The sequence below is a fragment of the Callorhinus ursinus genome, unplaced genomic scaffold, assembly GCF_003265705.2.
Source record: "Callorhinus ursinus isolate GAN/ISIS: 27379988/994484 unplaced genomic scaffold, GSC_fseal_2.0 scaffold7, whole genome shotgun sequence".
Classification (NCBI taxonomy): Eukaryota; Metazoa; Chordata; class Mammalia; order Carnivora; family Otariidae; genus Callorhinus; species Callorhinus ursinus.
The window spans coordinates 7,523,557-7,543,493 of NW_027397069.1; the positions used below are offsets into that span (position 1 = coordinate 7,523,557).

At 41.7% G+C, this 19,937-nt stretch overlaps 1 protein-coding gene across 23 annotated transcripts in view; it reads left to right on the plus strand.

Annotated features, from left to right (window-relative positions):
• The window catches only part of DOCK9 (dedicator of cytokinesis 9), a 284,204-nt gene that overhangs the window by 207,931 nt on the left and 56,336 nt on the right, over positions 1 to 19,937 (plus strand). For all 23 annotated transcript variants that reach the window (XM_025874651.2, XM_025874654.2, XM_073894372.1 and 20 more), the window contains exons 28-36: positions 2,563 to 2,709; positions 2,929 to 3,012; positions 3,683 to 3,794; positions 6,876 to 7,054; positions 7,494 to 7,607; positions 9,497 to 9,611; positions 13,897 to 14,030; positions 16,073 to 16,187; positions 19,779 to 19,845. In XM_025874651.2, coding sequence (XP_025730436.1) covers positions 2,563 to 2,709; positions 2,929 to 3,012; positions 3,683 to 3,794; positions 6,876 to 7,054; positions 7,494 to 7,607; positions 9,497 to 9,611; positions 13,897 to 14,030; positions 16,073 to 16,187; positions 19,779 to 19,845 — 1,067 coding nt within the window. The remainder of the gene's footprint in view (positions 1 to 2,562; positions 2,710 to 2,928; positions 3,013 to 3,682; positions 3,795 to 6,875; positions 7,055 to 7,493; positions 7,608 to 9,496; positions 9,612 to 13,896; positions 14,031 to 16,072; positions 16,188 to 19,778; positions 19,846 to 19,937) is intronic.

The window sequence follows — 19,937 nt, forward strand, 5'->3', positions numbered from 1 at the left end:
TGTCATTTCATCTGTAAATACTTGAGTGTGTCCTCTCTAACAGAGAAAGCCTTTGAAAGAGATGGAAGCACTGTACCATTATGACACTCAACAAAGTCAGCGACATTTCTTCTTTGTCTTTGGACACCCTGTCTGTATTTGGTTTTCCCCAGGTGTCTCAGAAATGCCCTTTGACAGTCGGTTGGTCCGAATCAGGATATAAACACAGTCTGTACAGTGCATGTGGTTGACGTGTCTCTGAAGTTTAAGATTTTCGAACTGTTCCTTCTCCATTTGTTTGCTTTTTAATGCAGTGTATTTGTTGAAGTAGGGGGGCCCTTTGTCCTGCAGAATTTCCCACATCGTAACCTCACAGTGTTACGTGGCATGGTCCTTTGTCCCCCATGGTTCCTGTAAACTTGTGGTGATGTTGAAGCTCTGTTTGATTTAGGTTTGGTTTGCTTTGGGGCAAGAATACTTCACAATTGGTACTGCTGTGTCACATCGGGAGTCATACAATGCCTGGTTGTCCCACTTTTCGTTTGGATAATAGAGACTAATAGGTTAAGTGGTGCCCACCCCATCCATCCACTTTTCATGGTTTAAGCAGCCATTGACGAAGCCCCATTCTGAAGGCCTCGGGTATTTCCTGAGAGACCTTTTTTCAGGAGTAGCCAGCTTGGGTAGTGGGCAGTCACGCCTGGTGGTTTGAGGTGGCCTTGCCTGGGGTCCAGGAAGCTGATCATCAACTGAGGCTGACCCCTCAGGATACAGAGTTATGGGGTTGCATATACAGAACAAAATCCCTTTGGAATTTCCAAATTTACTGTTCTGTTTTTGAAAGTGGGTAAACTTTAAATACTTATTACTTGATTCTTCCCTCACTGGATTCTTGAGTTTATAAGTTTGCAAAGATTGTTTTCTTATTTGTTTGAGAATTGAGGTTATTGTAAAGCTGGCATTTCAAAATTCACAATAGGTTCTGGTATTTAATGCATAAAATAATGCATGCAGAAATAACTAGGTTTCAGTTCTAGTTTTAGAAAATACTGTTTCTTTGATATTGGGATACGGGTTTGACTGTTGCAAAACAGACCAAAATAATGGTTTAAATAAGACAAAAGGTTCATTTCTCTTTTTTGGAAAATTATAAGCCAGTAGGTAGCTCTGAGAGTGGGGGGCTTGTCCCCCAGGGTTGGTCAAGGAGTCAAGCTCCTCTCCAATTATCCAGCCCAGGTGTCACCTTCATCCGCACGGTTGAAAAGCTGGCTCACCCACCACCCCACATTCTAGTCAATGGTAAAGAAGACTTGGAAGGCAAGCATCCCATGGACATGGCTGGGAAAAGCACAGTCTTCCTTTTACAGCCCACTGGCCAGAACTCGGTCAAGTTAGGCTGGGAAATGTAGTCTTTTGCTTGGCATCAGTGTGCACCTGTGAAACCCAGGGGTTTCACCACTAAAAGGGAGAAGGAAGGTCAGTTAGTACTTACTGAATCTCGCGAAGCTTCAGTTTTCTCATTTGTAAAATGGTGAAGATAACCCTCTTGTTGTGGCTGTTAGAATCACATGCGTGAGTGGATAAATGTCATGGAGCATATAATTCAGATCCCTTCACATATAGGTTCTCAGTAATTTTTCTCATTTATTGGGCACATGGGTGGGGAAGCACAGTGTCAAAGAGCAGAAAGAACACAGGCCTTGGACTCATGGTGGATCTGGGTTTGAGTCTTTGTTACTTGTTAGTTCTTGACTGAAGACACATTTACCTGACCTCTCCGACCCTCTGTGAAATGAGAGTTAAAACTTGTAAGAATTTAATGAAAAAGCACATAAAAACAGGTACTAGTGCAATGCCTGATGTGTGGAAGATACACAGCCCATGATAGCTAACTGCTGAGGTCTGTATAATTTCGTAGGTAAGCATTCCTGATGGGGAGAAATTATTATGTAAAGTTAATTTGAAGAGGACTGTTTCTTTTTTTAATATTTTATTTATTTATTTGAGAGAGAGAGAGAGAAAGAGCAGAGGGAGAGGGACAAGCAGATCCCATGATCCCTGGGATCATGACCTGAGCTGAAGGCAGATGCTTAACCAACTGAGCCACCCAGGCGCCCCTGAAGAGGACCGTTTCTAAGCAGATTGAACCAGTGACATACAGTCTCTGATCTGTTTATTTTCCGTTTGAATACTTGAAGCTTAAACCTGAGCCACTGTTTTCTAAAGAGTTCTCTGAGAGGTACAGGCATTCAAGCCACCAGAAGTATCCAGTAAAGACGCAGCTCTGATGAGAATCTCTGGGAGTAGAGGTACATCTCCACATTTTTACAAGTACCTCCGAGAGGCTCTTTCTCAGGCTGAAGTTTGGGGTTTCAGGTCTAATGCACATCACTTATATGAGGTATGAGAATACCTGTACAGTATTTTGAGAGAAGAAAGAATAATTTCTATTTTCTCATTCTAGATAAATAAGATTGGAGCTCTGGGTTTTTTTTAAAAATGGACTCAGGGATACTCCCCCCCCCCCCCCCCAGAGGGTTGCAACTTTAAAAATAACACACGTTTGCTCTAAATTCTTTTTAGTTATTGCGAAACCAGAGATTTCCTGCATCCTATCATCACGCTGTGGAAACCGTTGTGAATATGCTGATGCCACACATCACTCAGAAATTTCGAGATAATCCGGAGGCATCTAAAAATGCAAATCACAGCCTTGCTGTGTTCATCAAGGTAGGGACCTCAGGGCGCAGAGGGTGTCAGTCAGGTGGTGAAATGTTCATTCTAGCAGTGACTAGTGTACAGTAATTGCTCAGTCGATACCAATGACACATTTTTATGCTATAGGATAGATAAACTTATTAATAGTAAATGCTGATTTCAACCCAACTTTCAAAAAAAAAAAAAAAGCTAGGGCCTAAATACTCACCTTTGTGGCTTGTTTCTCTGCAGAGATGTTTCACCTTCATGGACAGGGGCTTTGTCTTTAAGCAGATCAACAACTACATCAGCTGCTTTGCTCCTGGAGACCCGAAGGTAGCGTGTATGTTACACACTGGTTTTTTGTCTCACAGATTGATATCCAGAAACCCACCTGTTTGGGCTCACGTCACAGTTTTCTTTCCATCCCAGAGGCACTGTTGTCCCCTTTTGGGGATGCTAACTAGTACTAACTAGTACTTGCATTAATGTGTAAAATATTAGGGATGCAGTAGTTCTGGATGTAAAATAAACATACTTACTGATTTCCTCATAAATAACCGAAAAGACTTCTCAACTGCAAAATTAAAAGTGTATGTGTTGCAAATCATAGTTTATTTAACATGGTAATAGAAGTAACCATGTAGCCTTTCTCTGGTAGGATTATCTACCTCCTCCCTCTGTAAAGCTCTGCCTTACTCATTTTTTTTATTGTATTAAGTCTGTGTCTGTAATTATAAGCTGCCTGAAATCCTTTTTGACATAGGAGGAACGTAAATAGTAAATGTCTTAAGAGTTAGTGGAGGACATTGTTTAATGAAATGTGTTCCCAATTTTCAAACAAATGCCCACAGCCATTCTCAAATCTATAACATAGCATAGAGCATGCAGTTTTAAGAGGGTCAAGAGGCTAACGACTGGTTGTATGATTTCTAATAGGTTTTTAGGACGCTGTATAAAGTATTCAGTGAGGCACTTAATTTTTACTAACCATTGTTCCCTGCAGACCCTCTTTGAATACAAGTTTGAATTTCTCCGTGTGGTGTGCAATCACGAACATTACATACCTTTGAATTTACCGATGCCATTTGGAAAGGGCAGGATTCAGAGATACCAAGGTAATCTCTCTTTATATATGTTAGTCTGAGTCTTTTCGCAAAAAGCCCTTCATTTTTAATAAGAGAATGATTCAGATATGACATTAGAATTTTCTGATTTTTTTTTGTTCATGAATTAAGTTTTTTCTTGTTAAATTTCCATTTAAAAAACTATTGATAAAATGTTGTATGGGAACTTAACTTGTCAGCAAACTTATTAGACTTCAGGTCATGTCAGTGTGACTCTTTTTCATTGAAAAATTCCTTTTCTTAAATAGAAATCCATTTTACTTACTCTGGTTTATTTTTATTTGTTTCACTTTTCCTTTTTTTCTTATGAATTAGCTTTTCTTTCACCAACTGTGGAGTCAAATGACACTCCTGTAGGTAGGTGTGGGGTGTGACGCTTGCTTTCTTGCATTTTCCTCCTGTAAAAGAAAAAGAATGCAAGTCATTGCTGAAATGCTTATATATGCTCTTCATTTAGGCATTTCCCATATACTTGGATCAGTTTTTAAATTCACGATAAACCAGTGAATTTATTCTCCCTGTAGCTAAGATACTGCTGTTAACACCCCTGGGAGGGATCTGGGTTTTGCTCCTGGGGTCACCAGGTCCTCTAGGGTATCTCTTTAAGAGGTCAAACAAACAGAATGCCCTGCTTTACTCTAAAAATGTATTATTCCACCATTTTCATAGTCCTTGTCCATAGGGGTGGCAGTAACCTAAATCACAAGCAACACGGCTTTTCACATGTGTTTTATGTTTGCATGTTGAGTCTTTAACTGTTCTGTATCTTCTTAAAGTTTGAAGAGAGTAAACTCATAGCGATTTCTTTGTCTTCACTAAGTCAAATGAATCAAATTAGTCTGTCAGGTCTGTCAAGTAATATTACTAAGTTTAGTGCCTTGTATGTACCTGGGGATTGATTACGCTGAAAGAAAAAGCAGAAGGATGCCACCAAACTATCAACGACACCCTAAATCAGTGGCCTCTGAAATTCAGAGAGACACACACAAAAGCATTCATTCAGAGACATAAATATCTTTCCCCAAGATCGATTTGGACTGCCTTTTAAGGAGTCAGAAGGGGGACTGGGGCCCTGGAGTTGGCATTCAACTGTGTCTAGGATGCACATGACTTTGGGAAGCAGTCATGGACAACAAGGGTGAAAATCCCTAGCTGTTTTACCTAAGTGTAGTATGTGCGGTATTAATGATGAGGGCTTAGGAGAGAAAACTAAAGCCAGGAGGGGGGATATGAAATGAGCAGCGGGGCATGTGGGAAAGGGTGGCCAGGAAAAGCCTCATGGCCAGGGTGACTTTGGAGTGATGATCAGGAGAAAGCCAGGGATTGAGTGTCCGGGGTCGAGGGAACAACTGGGTATTTGGCATCCCGGATGCAACCTGGCCCACCTGTCTGGTCTTACTCCCCGCTCTTCCCCACACTTCAGACATTCCTGCTGACTCCCAGCTCCTCAAACATGGGCATGCCCACCCCGGCACTCCTCAGCCTCACACAGCCACCTCTCTGGGGGAATCTTCAGCTTCCTTCCCAGATAGTCACTCAGCACCTCTTAACGTGGAGCCTGCCACGTCTCCTTCTGCCCTCTCCTAGGACCCCAACCTCATTCTAAACCTTGTCTCGCTCCCCTCACCTTGCAGTCAGTTACTAACCCACCTGTACTTGGAGACTGTGACTCTCTTCCTTTCTCCTGTCAGGATACTGAGGGTAGTCCTTTATACCCTATGGCTGGGCAGTGAATGTGTGCTGATGCCCACCTTCCCCTATACCCTGTAGGGTCCTGTTTTTTTGTCCTGCAGAGCTGAGGGACATGAAATCCTTCAGGTGCCCAGGAGACTCTTAAAAGCTCTTAGTAGACCATGAGGGTATTTGGTGCCAAGGGGGGCTGCCCTCGGCAGGTGGGTGTGGGTCACCTACAGATAATGTACCTTATGACACTGATAGGAGTACATGTTTTTAGCATTCCCCTTCTTACCTGTTCCTCCCTTCTCTGCACAGTTAAACCCATAGTATTTTCGTAAGGGCTTTATGTGAATTCAAGTTGTGCACTGTCATTAGGGTAGACAAAGCTTAAAAAACCATACAGTGGACATGATTATTCTGGAAAGATGGATACTTTCCCTTGCTTCTGCATAGGACTTGGGTCAGTATTTTGGATAGGTTTAGAAGTAACTAATAGGGAATCAAAGTCAAAGAAGGTGTCTATAGGTTTTCCTCTAGTAATAGATTCAGTATAAGAATTCAGGTCCTAGCTACAGCTTACTGAAAGGTATATTTCAGCTTTAGAGGGATGTGTAGCCGCTTCTATTTACCCTCCTTCAGCAGATTTCATGTCTCCTTCTATCTGTTCTCTGGAAGAGCTTTCCGTTTGATCGTTTAGCTTGTTGATGATTTACTAGTTTAGTTTGGTGTTTTGTGTATTTCAGTGTTAGTTTATATTAGTTTTTTTTTTTAACTGGCTTTTAGAGGTGCAGAAGTATTGAATATATTTTTAAAAATCATGTTAAATAAGTTCTTCATTCAGGGACAGCAGAATAAATAGGTTATATGCTAACTTGTTCATTTTAAACACATTGGGTTTTCATGGGACTATATAGGCTTTCATGACCAGTGAACGGATTAACAAACTCCAGTAGTAAAGAAAATTTTAAGAGACCATGTATATTTATTCTTTCTTTAATTACATGTTTGTTATGTACAAATTACTTCTCTATAATGTCAGTTAGACAGTAAGTTTATTTCTTACCTTCATGTAAATAACAACATTTCATTTGTAATATAACATGCTGTATGTTCTAAAAATTGGTATTAAAACTATTCACTAACTTCATATTTATGCAAGATGTAATGTCTTCTAAAATCAAAATCCAGTGCAATTATCTGTATTTAAATTTAAGAGTCTGATGTGATAGGAAGTGGAGCAGTATTTTAGATCATTGACCTTTTCTCACTAGAACCTAAGTCTAATCATCTGTTGACACACAGGGTGGGCTGAATGTGGAGGGTGGTTTTGACTTTTATTTTATTCAAAATGCGTGATAGCCTCTGTAACTAAAGCAGTATCTATCCTCATTTCAGATCTCCAGCTTGACTACTCATTAACAGACGAGTTCTGCAGAAACCACTTCTTGGTGGGACTGTTACTGAGGGAGGTGGGGACCGCCCTCCAGGAGTTTAGGGAGGTCCGGCTGATTGCCATCAGCGTGCTCAAGAACCTGCTGATAAAGCATTCTTTTGATGACAGATATGCTTCGAGGGTGAGTGGACTCCAGTGTAAGGAAATATGGATTGATAAATGTCCTTTAAGTAATATGAAGAAAGTAACCCGTTAGAAAATTAGTGGTAACAGCACTAAGACTCTTCTCTGTTTACACACTAAAATCTAATAGAGGTCTTTATTTATTTATTTATTTTTAAAGATTATATTTATTTATTTGTCAGAGAGAGCACAAGCAGGGGGAGCAGCAGAGGGCGAAGCAGGCTCCCCACTGAGCCCGACGTGGGGCTTGATCCCAGGACCCTGGGATCGTGACCTGAGCTGAAGGCAGATGCTCAACCAACTGAGCCACCCAGGCGCCCCCTTATAGCAGTCTTTATAGGGAGGATCCAACTGCAGGAGATGGCCAGGGCCAGCTCAGTCCGTCATTCAGTTCTCAGAGCCATGGGATAAACTTGCACCGTGTGCCTTTATTTCAGAGCCATCAAGCAAGGATAGCCACTCTCTACCTGCCTCTGTTCGGTCTGCTGATTGAGAATGTCCAGCGGATCAACGTGAGGGATGTGTCACCCTTCCCTGTGAACCCCGGCAGTGTACGTAAGCATACACACCTGGACACAGCCTGCATTTGTTTCCTGTGGCTCCTGTAACCAAGGAACACACATGGGGTGGCCAACACCAACAGAAATTCATTCTCTCTTAGTCAGGAGGCCAGAAGTCCAAAGTCAAGGTATCCACAGGGTTGGTTCCTTCTGGAGGCTGTGTGTGAAAAGTTTGTTCCGTACCTCTCTCCTAGCTTCCAGGGCTTGCCCAAAATCTTTGCATTCTTCAGCTTGTGGGAGCATCATTACAGTCTTGGCCTCTGTCTTCACACGGCCTTCTTCCTGGTGTGTATCTGTACAATCTCTGAAATCCTCTCCTTTTCTTATAAGAACACCAGTGATTGGATGGAAGGCTCCTAATCCAGGATGACTTCATTTTACCTTCCATCTTAATCACATCTACAAAGATCCTATTTCCGAATAAGGTCACATTTTGAGAGTGCAGGTGGACATGAATTTGGGGGATACTATTCAACCCAAGACACACCCATTCTTTTTTTTTTTTTTGCCACTAAAACCATAATAATCCATAGTACTGATTAATTGCATTTCTGGCGAAGATGGGGTCAATCAGTCAACCTTCAACTCTTGGGCTGAAAATCATTATTTAAAACCATGCTTTCCTGATGGACCATACCTTGTAAGACATAAGGACCTTCTCTATACATTCAAAAAAAGTTTATGGGGAGAGGAGGTTAAGAAGAAAAGTGTAGTTCTAACCTGTGTAGTATGAGAGCTCCGTGCTAGCTCATTCTGATGGTAACATGCTACACAGTCTTGGAAAAGCCACATCTTTGGGCTAAAATTTCTCTGTGTCTGTAAAATTAGATGTCAGGGAGGCCAACATGAGTGACATATGGCCCCACCTCCAAAAACTGACCACTTTATATTATCTTCATGCAGTCACTGGAAGATGGATTGGAAATTAAGTTGACTGAAGGACGATCCCAGAAATGATCTCAAAATGTTTAGGGTGGAGACTATGTGGCATTCATTTGCACAGTGCTACCAGTATAGTAATTTCCTTTTGCCTTTTATTCTGGACCCATGAACGAGCTTAGTTGTTAGTCTTTCCACCTTGTGATTATTACGTACATTTGGGGAATTTTCATGTTGTGTTTTGTCCCTTCCCCCCCCACAGTGATGCATTGTCCCGAATTTTAATGCTGTCTCTCCACCTCTGAATACATGTCCTAAATAATGGCACACTGAGACGCCCCACATGTGTAGAACGTGTTTTGTAGTTCCAAAGGGCACTAATCTCACCCCATACAATGTTGTGTTTCACACGTGTATTCTCTGAACTTGTCTGCTTTTCTGATCCGAATAAGGAATTCGGGGTATAATGCTACCTCTTGTAGTTCTTCAGTCCTGAGAAAATCACCAAAGAAAAAGCCCTTTTATGACAGAACTTCAAAATTTACCTAATTTCTCCATTGACTGAGAGTTCGCACGAAGCTGCAAGCTTGTAGAGCTTTCCAGGGCTGCTGTTGTCACTGTTGATCATTTGGGGAGGATTTCGGATGTGAAAGAAAAACCAGTGTTCCAGTTAGAAAGAGCCTCTGAGGCTTTTCCTAAGGGAAAAAACAGTCTGAGGAAATGCTGGGCATCCGAGCTCTGGCAGGGGAACGTGCTAGGCCTTCTGCGGCAACCAACAGTGGCTTTAGGCACCAAGTCGGCTCTGTGTGCAGACCCGCGCCGCATCTGATCCATGCTCCAGCCTCTGGGTCGTGCGCGCCGGGCACCGGCTTCCCCCACGTGGCGCGCCCCCGCGGGGCCCTTGCGTCCCGCATCGGCACACACCGCCACACTAACGAGAACAGCCGATGGCTCTTTGAAAGTCATCTCCGGTTATCTCTTCTTCCCCTCTGCTGGGACAGACTGTGAAGGAGGACTCGCTGCCAGCCGCGACCCCACTGGTGACGCCGCAGAAGCCTGGCATCGCGCCGGACGGCAGCCTGCACAAGGAGCTCTTCGGCGCCATCTCCGGCCTCGGTAAGGCTCGCACGCGGTTCGCTGCCCTCCGCTCTGATCCTGTGTGCGCCTGCATCCAGCGCGAGGCGGGCCGCCCCGACCCTCACCGGACGGCCTCGGAGTCCGAGTTTCTGCCCCGACTGTTCTTGGCCTGGTCTTGATATTTGATGATTGCAGCCCCTCAACTCGACCCTGAAATACAGACCCCCGAATCGGCAGGCATTGCAGATTCGGTACACCCTAATCACGGGCTTGTGCCGTCTGTTGTTAGTGCCTACGTTAATGTAGCGTTTTAAACTTTCAAATCGGATTTTTTAGAAAAGGAATGTCTTTGCAGGTGTGTGTGTGGGGGGGTGGGATGTGGGTAGGATTTATTTGTGGTGATAGTGATTTCGATGAAATGTGACAGAATAATTACCGAGGAGATAGTGGCCTATGGCAAGAATACAATTCTAAAATCGGCTTTATAAAATCTTTCCTAGGATATTTTTCTCTCTGATACAATGTTAAGAGCTACCCCCATGGGGAAGAAAACAGATGGCATAAATCAAGATTCAGATTGAGTAGTGCTGTGTAAGAAAATGCCTGAGAAATGTACTTATTAATATTCTGACTAATTAAGCACCTGTGCCAAATCCTTCATAAAGATAATGATACAACAAGAAAGTAGATGTGTCTTCACAGAATTGTCACAAACACTCACGGGTTTATTCTGTCTTTCTTTTTCACTGCATTTTGAATAAATGAAGCATCCTGCCGTGGCCAGTGCTTGGGACACCCAGTGGGTGGAAGTAACTCACAGGGCAGAATAAAGGGCAGTCCTCTAAGCCCTTTAATTTGCAGGAGCATTGTTTATTCTGAATTTATGTCCTTACCTTCTTTGTTGTTGTTGACGTCAAGATGCTGTTTCATGTAGGTGATGAAAGGGAGCAGAATGTAAAATCAGAAACCCCACACCAATGTCCAGATTTATCCTACAGTACCAGTCTTTAATCTTACTAATGCTTGTGTATATTTTTCATAGTTGTAGTTACCTCATTAGGCATCGTAAAGATTAAGTGAGTTAATTCATGCGGAATGCTCAGAGCAGAGACTGACTGTATGTGCCTTTCTCCTGGGGCCCTCACTTGTCTTCTTTGCCCTGCTCTGCCCACACACCCAGCCACTGCTCCAGGGGCGGGAAAGGGACTTTCACGGGAAGATTTTGTCTGCAGGAGCTCACGGCACTGGCTTTAAGGTCAGACAGAGGTGGTTTGGGATCCAGACTCCATCAGTTACTAATTGCCCTGAGCAGCATGTCTCTCCTCTTTGCCCTCAGTGTCCACATCTCCAAAACAGAGTCATGGCAAGGAGTGGAGAGCTCATGCGATGTGCAGAGTGCTGGGCATGGTGACATTATCTGACTGCCATTATAACAAGCACAATTCTTCAGTGTTATGCATGCTTTGTGGTACACTCTCAGGAGCCAATTTCATGACTCTTGGGGCCCAGGAATGTGTTGAAATCTTAACTCCCTGACCAATACTCTGTAGGATTCAAGACTCTGGAAATGATCAAACTAGAATGAGGTGATGCTTTGACTGTGACTTTATTTTCCAATTCTTCATCACCTTGTTAGGGAACAGGTTGCCGTGAGAACATAAAGATGAGCCATTGGGTATCACTACCAAGACTCGAATGGCATTAATGACCTTCAGTTGCTCTCTGTTCACGATGAAGTTATGAAAAGTACCAGGGACTGATTTAATCCCTTTTCACTCTCTTAAATTTCAAGATCTGAATCCACTTTTCCTTAGGAATTCAACCTAACAGACTTGTTCATCCTCAGGCTTCATCTCTATTACCCCCATCTTTAAAGACTTAAATCCTTGTTCCCTTTTAGGAATGCCTTCCAGAAAAGCCCCCACCTTTGAACTGGGTTTGCTAGTTTTCTGGTAGCTTCTCTTTTATTTACTGAGGAGTTTCCAGTTAACCCGAGTCCTGGTTCTTATCCTTCAAGAGCAGACTTTCTCCTTACATCTCTAGTTAGTAGAAATCCTCTTTCCTCCCCTATTGAGAATGCACCTTCGGCATTGTTTTTAAATGCCTTTGGAACTTGGTGCATGAAGATTTCTAGAACTGTTCATTGCCTGGATAAATCCACTCCGAGATTATATTTGCTTTAAAAGGCACACAGTCTTAGGCTCAGGGTTCCCTTTTCCACCTGGTCAGTGTTTTGCATTGGGCTGTCTATACACAGAAGACAGAAGTAAACCAAACTGCTTTTCATTTTACTTACATGTTGTTTAAGATTTTTAAAATGCACTGGGCTGAGATATTTAAGCACACACACACACACACACACACACACTCACACAATGGGAATATAGTTCTACTGAACATGTTGATTTTGATTTATTGCATTTCCATCTGTTTGCCTTAGATTAGGACTCCATTTCTGGAATGGAGCCTAAAACCCTGGGAATTTAAGGTCTAATTTTACTTTAATGAGGACCTCTTTCTCATGATCATTATGTTCTACATTATATATGAAGTATGGTTATATTAGGAGAACTATAATTAAAATTTGGTCATAAAGTATGTTTTATCTCTAAGTATAGAAAAAGGCTCATAGTTTTTTCGTAGGTTTTTACCTGTTTCCCATGACAATCCATCACACGGTTTCTGTTCTGGGATGAGGCAGCCTGGGACCAGTGTTTACATGTTCTAGCCATCACTTACATTTTTACATTTTCAAATTCCCCTGGCTCTTCTTTTCTTAATTTTAATATGCTGATTCAGTTTCGGGGATGTTGGTGATGGATAAACCTGAGTGTTAGGTAGAGGGAGGGATTAACTTAGAAGTGTCTCAGGGGTACCTGGGTGGGTTAGTGGGTTGAGCATCCAACTCAATTTTGGCTCAGGATGGGATCTCAGGGTCTTGAGATCGAGCCCCACATTGGGCTCCATGCTCAGCGTGGGGTCTGCTTGGGATTCTTTCTCTCCCTCTACCCCTCCCCGCCTCACACTCTAAATAGATAGATAGATAGATAGACAGATAGATAATCTTTAAAAAAAGGAAGCGTCTCAGTCCATGACAGCTAATTTGCATCCTAAAATCTGAAAATGGCTGGCCTGTTCTGAGGTGTTGGGTGTGGGAGGCCGTGCTTACAGCTCGCTGGAGCATGGTGCCAAAAGGCTCTTCATACAGCGTGCGCAGCCAGCCAGGCATTTGAGCTGGAGGCATGCCTTTTGGTTCAGTGTGGAATGTACAAGTTTGATAGTCGTTTTAAATTATGTGATATACTTAAATCTTATCTAAGCAGGAATTCAATCTATTATTTTAAAAATTCCATAGCACTGAGGTGGGGGCTGATTTCTGACTTCAAATGCTGTTTTTTTTCACAGATGTCACACATTTTATTTCTAAGTTACATTTCATTTCTGCTCAGAACTGTCGCAGAGATTCCCAGACATTCTCCGTTCACAGCACGCTTATTGTCACAGTAATTTTTTCATCAAGTCCCCAGGCCAGAGTAAACACCCAACAGTTCTGTTTATGAGGTACTTGGAGCCACATAACCTAGTAAGTTTTTATATCTGAACAACGTAGTAGGCATCTGAAAAAAATATACATAAATTTAAAGAAAAAATATTTATTTTTAATAACCACAGCCATTACCAATGGGATGTGTGTGCCTGTGAGGCACTGCCCAGCTTCTCAGATTTGGAATCAGATTGCTCACCACCATCTTCATATCCTATTCCACATTGATTTTCACCCAGTACCTGCTTTTTATCATGGCAACCACCAAATCCCTAGCTTCACAAAGATAAGACATCATCGAAAGGAATGTAGCACGATCTAACATTGAAACTGCAGTTGCAGTCGAAACTGCAGTTTTGAGCATCATCGTGTTTTTCTTGAAAATGTAAAACATCCCAAGACACCCCTGTGAGTTTCCTAGGGCACCTCAGCATATAGTTTGAATACTGTGGCTCATTTCATGGTTTCATTTTTTGATTTGATAGTTGTAGATGGATTTATCTTTTTAACTTTTTTAACGTCTTTGTCTCATTCTGGAACAGTGTGTGTTCCTTTAGTCTGAGAAATCAAAGGTAGCTTCACATAAGTGAATTCTTGGTTATGTCTGAATGTTTCGGCTTATGGCCTGGTTCTTTAAAGGTGAGGTAGTTGAATGAAACTCTTGAACCAACTTAGCAAAAAAAATAAGTGTCGTAGAAGCAATTTCCCTTAAAGTTCACTGCTTGTCTTTATTTTGTTGTATCTCACCAAGTCTTTGGTCTTGGCTTAATTTCTGTTTAGCTTCTCCATATACAACGTCAACTCCAAACATCAATAGTGTGAGAAACGCTGATTCAAGAGGATCTCTCATAAGCACAGATTCGGGGAACAGCCTTCCAGAAAGGAATAGTGAGAAAAGCAATTCCCTGGATAAGGTAATTTCTTTTCGTATAACTTAAGTGTTTCTTACAGCTAATGGATTTAGCCCCAAAGTAACCCATGCTTCATGTTCTGGTGTTCATTAAGTGTGACTTTTTTTTTTTTTTTAAATAACTCAGTTAACCTGGAGTTATTATCAGAGTATAATCTAAGGATGGGGCCCATTTCCTGAAATCCCCCCAATTCTTGTTTCCAAGATTTCACATCAGGGCAGTGTTTACAGTGGAGGACCTTGAGCGAATAGTTTCGGCGGGTTGGACAGGTAGGGAGATCAAAATGCCACTCATTTAGAATCGCCATGGTCTGTATGCTGGAGAATACCATTTATACACAGTTATCCATGCAAATGGGTGTTGGGTCCAGAGCCAGCTCCAGAAAAATTAATTGATCATCTAGGTGATTCAGGGATAAGGCTTTATTTGTAACCAACTCACACTGGTACCCCCAGCACAACACATCCTCCTTATATTTAACATTTTTTCCTGAAATAATCAAGGGTCAAACTATTTGGAACTTTGTGGGAATGGATAAAGCTTGAATTTAAACCTGGAACAATGATAGATTGGTGTTGCCTTAGCCACTGTTTTCCTATTATTTCATTATAGGCAAGCACACATACCAATAAACAGGTGAACTACTTAGGAATGTATTTCTAGTTCTCAGAAACGTGCAAAATGTCCTTCAGCATCAGGTTTGTCATTGTACTTACATTTCTATGGCTGGCAATGACACAATTATCCTTTAGTGCGGTTCTTTTAGAGGCGTGAGCATCTCAGTGTGGGTGTGTGTCGTGACGCGTTGAACTTTCCCCTTGACCGTGACTTACCTTCATGTGTAGAGTGAGAAGCTGCTCAGGAGGCATTCTGCTTGCGTCATACACGGTCCTGGAGAGGAGGAAGAGAACTGCCAGTCAGCCAGGAAAAACCGGGTCACTGTGGATTTTTCCCTTCTAACAATCCCACCTTTGCCAGAGGAAACTTTGCATGCTGCACCTTCCCTCCCACTGCAAGAAGTACTGGGTTCTCCTCGTGGCCCTGGCGAAGTGGGTGGGCGAAATGATGCATTCACGCTATGGTTTTGCCACTAACTGCACCTGTATTTCTTCCTATAATAAAAATACTCATGTATGATATTTATTAAACCTGTTTACTGTATATTTTTTTCAATTGCCCCCCAATACCTCGAATGAAAGATACTTTTTTATTGATCTTTCTGCTTTGATATTTGCCAAAAAAAATAAAAAAATCCTGCTCTCAATTGGCAATATAACTTTGAAGATTTTAAAATCTCCTGTGTTTTTTTATCAGGAGATGAGATTCTTTTTCTTTTTTTTTTCTAATGTGAACCCCTTGAACATGTAAACTTGCTGTCTAGTGGCAAAACTGCTCTCACCCCGTGCCCTGTGCTTTCTGAAATTTGCAGTGTTGAGCTAAGCTGATGAGGGAATGATCTCATCAGTTTAGGGTCTTTGGCCAAGCTCTGCTGAGGTGTCCCTGTTTGTTCCTATTGGGTACCTGCCTGTTGTTTCCCCCCCAAGGTGCCCCATGATGTCAGCTGAATGACAGGGACTCAGCCCTAGGCTTTTGTGGCTGGTACACAACAGGAGTGTAGATTTTATTTGCTCTTTCAGCCACTGGCGTTCTCCTGAGGATATGGTTGGTTCTGCGGTGTCTTCTGACTCATCATTTCTGTGTTTGATCCTAGCACACATCCTTTTTTGCATGAGATTGTACTTGACATTTTAGAACTAAGCTGGTAGCTGCAGCTAAGGTTATCTAATTTGAAAAGTCTGTGCCTGCTGGCTTGTCTCTTAGGATAGTATGCAAAGGAGGCAAGTCAGAGCTTCTGTGGACTAGCACCTGTGTGTGTATTTGGTGAAGGTGTGCCTGTGGTTTGTCAACAAATGAGTTATACCTTCCAATTTGTGTGATTTGACTCAATTCTAAGAACCTTTCTCTTCTAAGGCAGAAAAATTAACCTAATTTTGTTTTACCTGGAATGATAGATTAAAAAAATCACCTGTATTTCCTTTTTTTAGCACCAACAAAGTGGCACTTTGGGAAATTCTGTGGTTCGTTGTGACAAACTTGACCAGTCCGAGATTAAGAGCCTGCTGATGTGTTTCCTCTACATCTTAAAAAGCATGTCTGATGGTAGGTAAAAGTGAAGTTGTCGGTTTTACTTTGTTTCAGTCTTTGGTTTCTTTTTTTAAAACTTGTAATTGCTTGAAAGGATAGGAGGACTTAAAAAGCTTTTCTTCCTCATTTGAAATACATGTTAATTTACTAAATGTAGCAGAAATAAGAGTCTTAATTTGGAAAAGGGTTTTTACTAATTATTCTAGAAAGTCAGTTCTAAACTGTACATGGGCCATTTAAAAACAATTTTTTTTTATTAAACTCAGACCTACCATCATAATTAAAGGAGACAGAAGCAGATAAATGAGGCAGCCTTTGATTTTTTTTTTTTTTAACAATTTCATTTGTCCAAACAAACTTACTGGCAACTCGCATAACTTTATTAGTCAGGCTCTTGAATTGGAAGATGTAGTGTTGGGGGATCTAAGCACCTCTTCCATTTAGAGCGTGTGTGACATTCCTGGCTTTAACTGGAAGCGAGATGTGATTTTTTTAGTTTTCTCATGGAATTAGTGGTAACATAGTAGATTAAGTTTCTCATGAAGGGTTTGACAACCACATTTTTTAATAAAATAAAGTGTGTAAACATCCATGAAACTCTGGTTTTGTGATACAAGCAATCACATTAAATTGTGCCATGGTACAATGTCATGTTCCTTCCTTGATCAAAAATCTTGTCTTATTTTCGCTGCAACGTAGCAGAAAGTGTCCTGTGAAGTGTATTGAGTGAAGGCAAAGTCTTTTGAAAACAAAATGCTGAAGGCCTCTCATGCTGCCAATGTGGTGGCAGTCAGTGTGGGCCTTAAACATCCTGGGGAAGGCATTTCTGCCTGAAAATAGTGTTTCTTTTCTATCAAGCTCCCTTTTCTCCAGCATTAATAGCCAGACCTTAGTACTTAGATGTTAGGAACTGCGTACCTGTCTTTAAAATGCTTCAGGACTAGGTTATTTTGTTACTAATTTGTTACTTTAAAGGAGCTTTTAAAAACACAACAAACAGACAATATTTTCCTTGAATGATGACCAAATAGCAAAGCACTGGGCACTTATTCAGGCATTTGGGTTATAAAGTTGAAATTCTTCCCTTAATGTCAAAAGTTCTGAACTTTATATCATGATGGTGAGTTTTAGCCAGCTTTGTAATTCTATTTTTCCTTTGCTGAAAGTTTTCCTGAAAATATTTTAAGTTTCAAATAATAAATATAATTTATATAACTAGAACATAACTACTTTTCTAAGACCAATGTACCAGAAATTTTGCATCCAAGTGAAAGTTATCCTTTAAAGATAGCCCTTTGGAAGGCCATGCACAGACTTGCGTGCAATGACCTCTTCAAAACAGTTTTAGAGCTTTTTTTAAACAAAAAAAAAATTACCTTCAACGTATCAATTTCCTTCCTCTTATAATTTGAATTTGTATGTGTGTCATGTTAAAGAAATCTTCACCTCCCCCCAGAGTCATGAAGATATAAAGATCTTCTTTATCTTTAAAAGTGGTATTATTCAAATTTTCACATTTAAATCTTAGTATCTACCTGGACTTGATTCTTGTGTGTGGTATGGGGTGGGGGAGAAATTGTCTTTGGAGTAGTTTCCCAGACAGACAACCAGAGTCAACTGTCTAACTGTGTAGCTACTCTCTCCCTTTACCCACATTCAAGGAGCACCTCCTACGCATTGGGCCCCTACCTCCTTCATAGAGGTTAGTCGTCTTCCCCCTCTCCTTGGTCAGTAGCCTCAACCTCAGCCTCAGTCAGTAGCCAAGAGCAAGGAAAGGCAGCTTGGTGTCCCTTGGCTGACCAGCCGGCTCTGTCTGATATGTGCTGGGGTGACCACAGATACCTGCAAGTTGACCCGGACAGGTCCTCTCATATTCACTTGGCTCCTTGGGTGCTCACTGCATGAGGATGGCCAGTCTCAAGTAACCAGAGTCTGTTCCTCTGGAATCTAAACTCAGAATTCCTGAAAGATGGAAGCTCACTGACCCACCCATGTTACTGGTCTAATAAACTAAACGTGGCTTTTAAAATCAGGTGATTTAAGGGCGCCTGGGTGGCTCAGTTGGTTGAGCGACTGCCTTCGGCTCAGGCCATGGTCCTGGAGTCTCGGGTTCGAGTCCCACATCGGGCTCCCTGCTCAGCAGGGAGTCTGCGTCTCCCTCTGACCCTCTTCCCTCTCGTGCTCTCTATCTCTCATTCTCTCTCTCTCTCGAATAAATAAAAATAAAAAAAATCTTTAAAAAAAAATAAAAAAATAAAATCAGGTGATTTAAGTCCCCGTTCCACCATGATTCTTCAGGCTGGTGATGGGAGAACCGCTTGACTTCTCTGAGCCTTTATTAGCTTATCTGTAAATTGGAACACTGCCTCTGATTGTGGTGGCGATTCAGATAGGGCAGGTGTGCAGTCATGAGACCCCACCCAACACAGTGCTCACAAGTAACAGATTCTCCATGTCTGTCTCATGGCTTCCCCTGCCTGATAAGTGTGGCGTGAAGAGTCCGCGGCCGTGCGCCTCCGTGAGCCGGCAGCGTCTCTGCGGACGCTCTCTCACTCACCTCAGGCCCCCAGATCCAGTGGCTTTTGTCCCTGAGAGAAATCTCTCCGCCAGTTTCTCAACCTCAGTATGAAATATAAGAATGCAAAAATGTTTAACTACCCAGTGATAACACTCTTCGTGCAATTCTAAAAAGTTAAGGGTCATACGCAGAGAATGCTTCCTGTAAACGGATTTGTAGGATTTGCCTTTACTGAAAATATGCCAGGTCATCTTGGTGCAGAGCAGGTATGAGTGTGACTGCTTAATCGAGAGTATACTGCGTCATCATGCTGGGAAACAGGAGCTCGCATACGTTGCTTGTTTGGAAGCCTGTTTGGCAACATCTGTCAAAATTTTAAATGCACATAAAGTTGACATGGCTGTTTCACTTCTAAGAATATTTGTCCTATAGATGTAGTCAGACAAGTGTGCAAACATCCACGTAAAAGGATATTCTTTGAAGCATAATTTAATGTAGCAAAACATTAGGGGGGGAAACAAGTAAATGTCAATCAGTAAGGGGCTGGCTAACTCAATTATACTGCATTCATGGAGAGGAATATCAGGCAACTTGGAAAAGATTGGAATAGATCGAAGCTACATTACTGAGTTAAAACTCAAAGGAAGAGCAGTGTGTGAGCATGTACGCTTCCAGTTCTGCATGTATGTGTTAGGAAGAGAGTACTTAAGTATATGCAAGAATTTTCAACAGATTCCTTACTGGAGAGAGATCTGTATTAGGTAAAGAGAGAGCCTAACTTGAGATTATTTGCCTACTTGCATTCTTTGAAATTTCTGACCCACTTAAGAGCACATTATATGTAACTTAAATATGTACTATATAGTGCTAGGTGATACATGATGAAATTAAAGTTCAGGTGTTCAAATGCAGCTTCTTTAAACTGAATATGCACGTTGTGTATGTTACCGGTAAAGATTGGTCACAGCAGTTTGTTCTTTGATCAGCTATAAAAGGGTTTGAGGGTTTATACTCCAAAATCTTTTCCCCATCCCCTAATGTATATAATACACATCACGATTCTGACCAAATTAATGTTTACTTTCTAGATGCTTTGTTTACATATTGGAACAAGGCTTCAACATCTGAACTTATGGATTTTTTTACAATATCTGAGTGAGTAGTTTTGTTCGGCTTATTGCCTCTTGATTTTTCCTGGCTAATTAAGAGGTGTGAACAATGCTATGTAGTTGAACCAGGAATGTAGT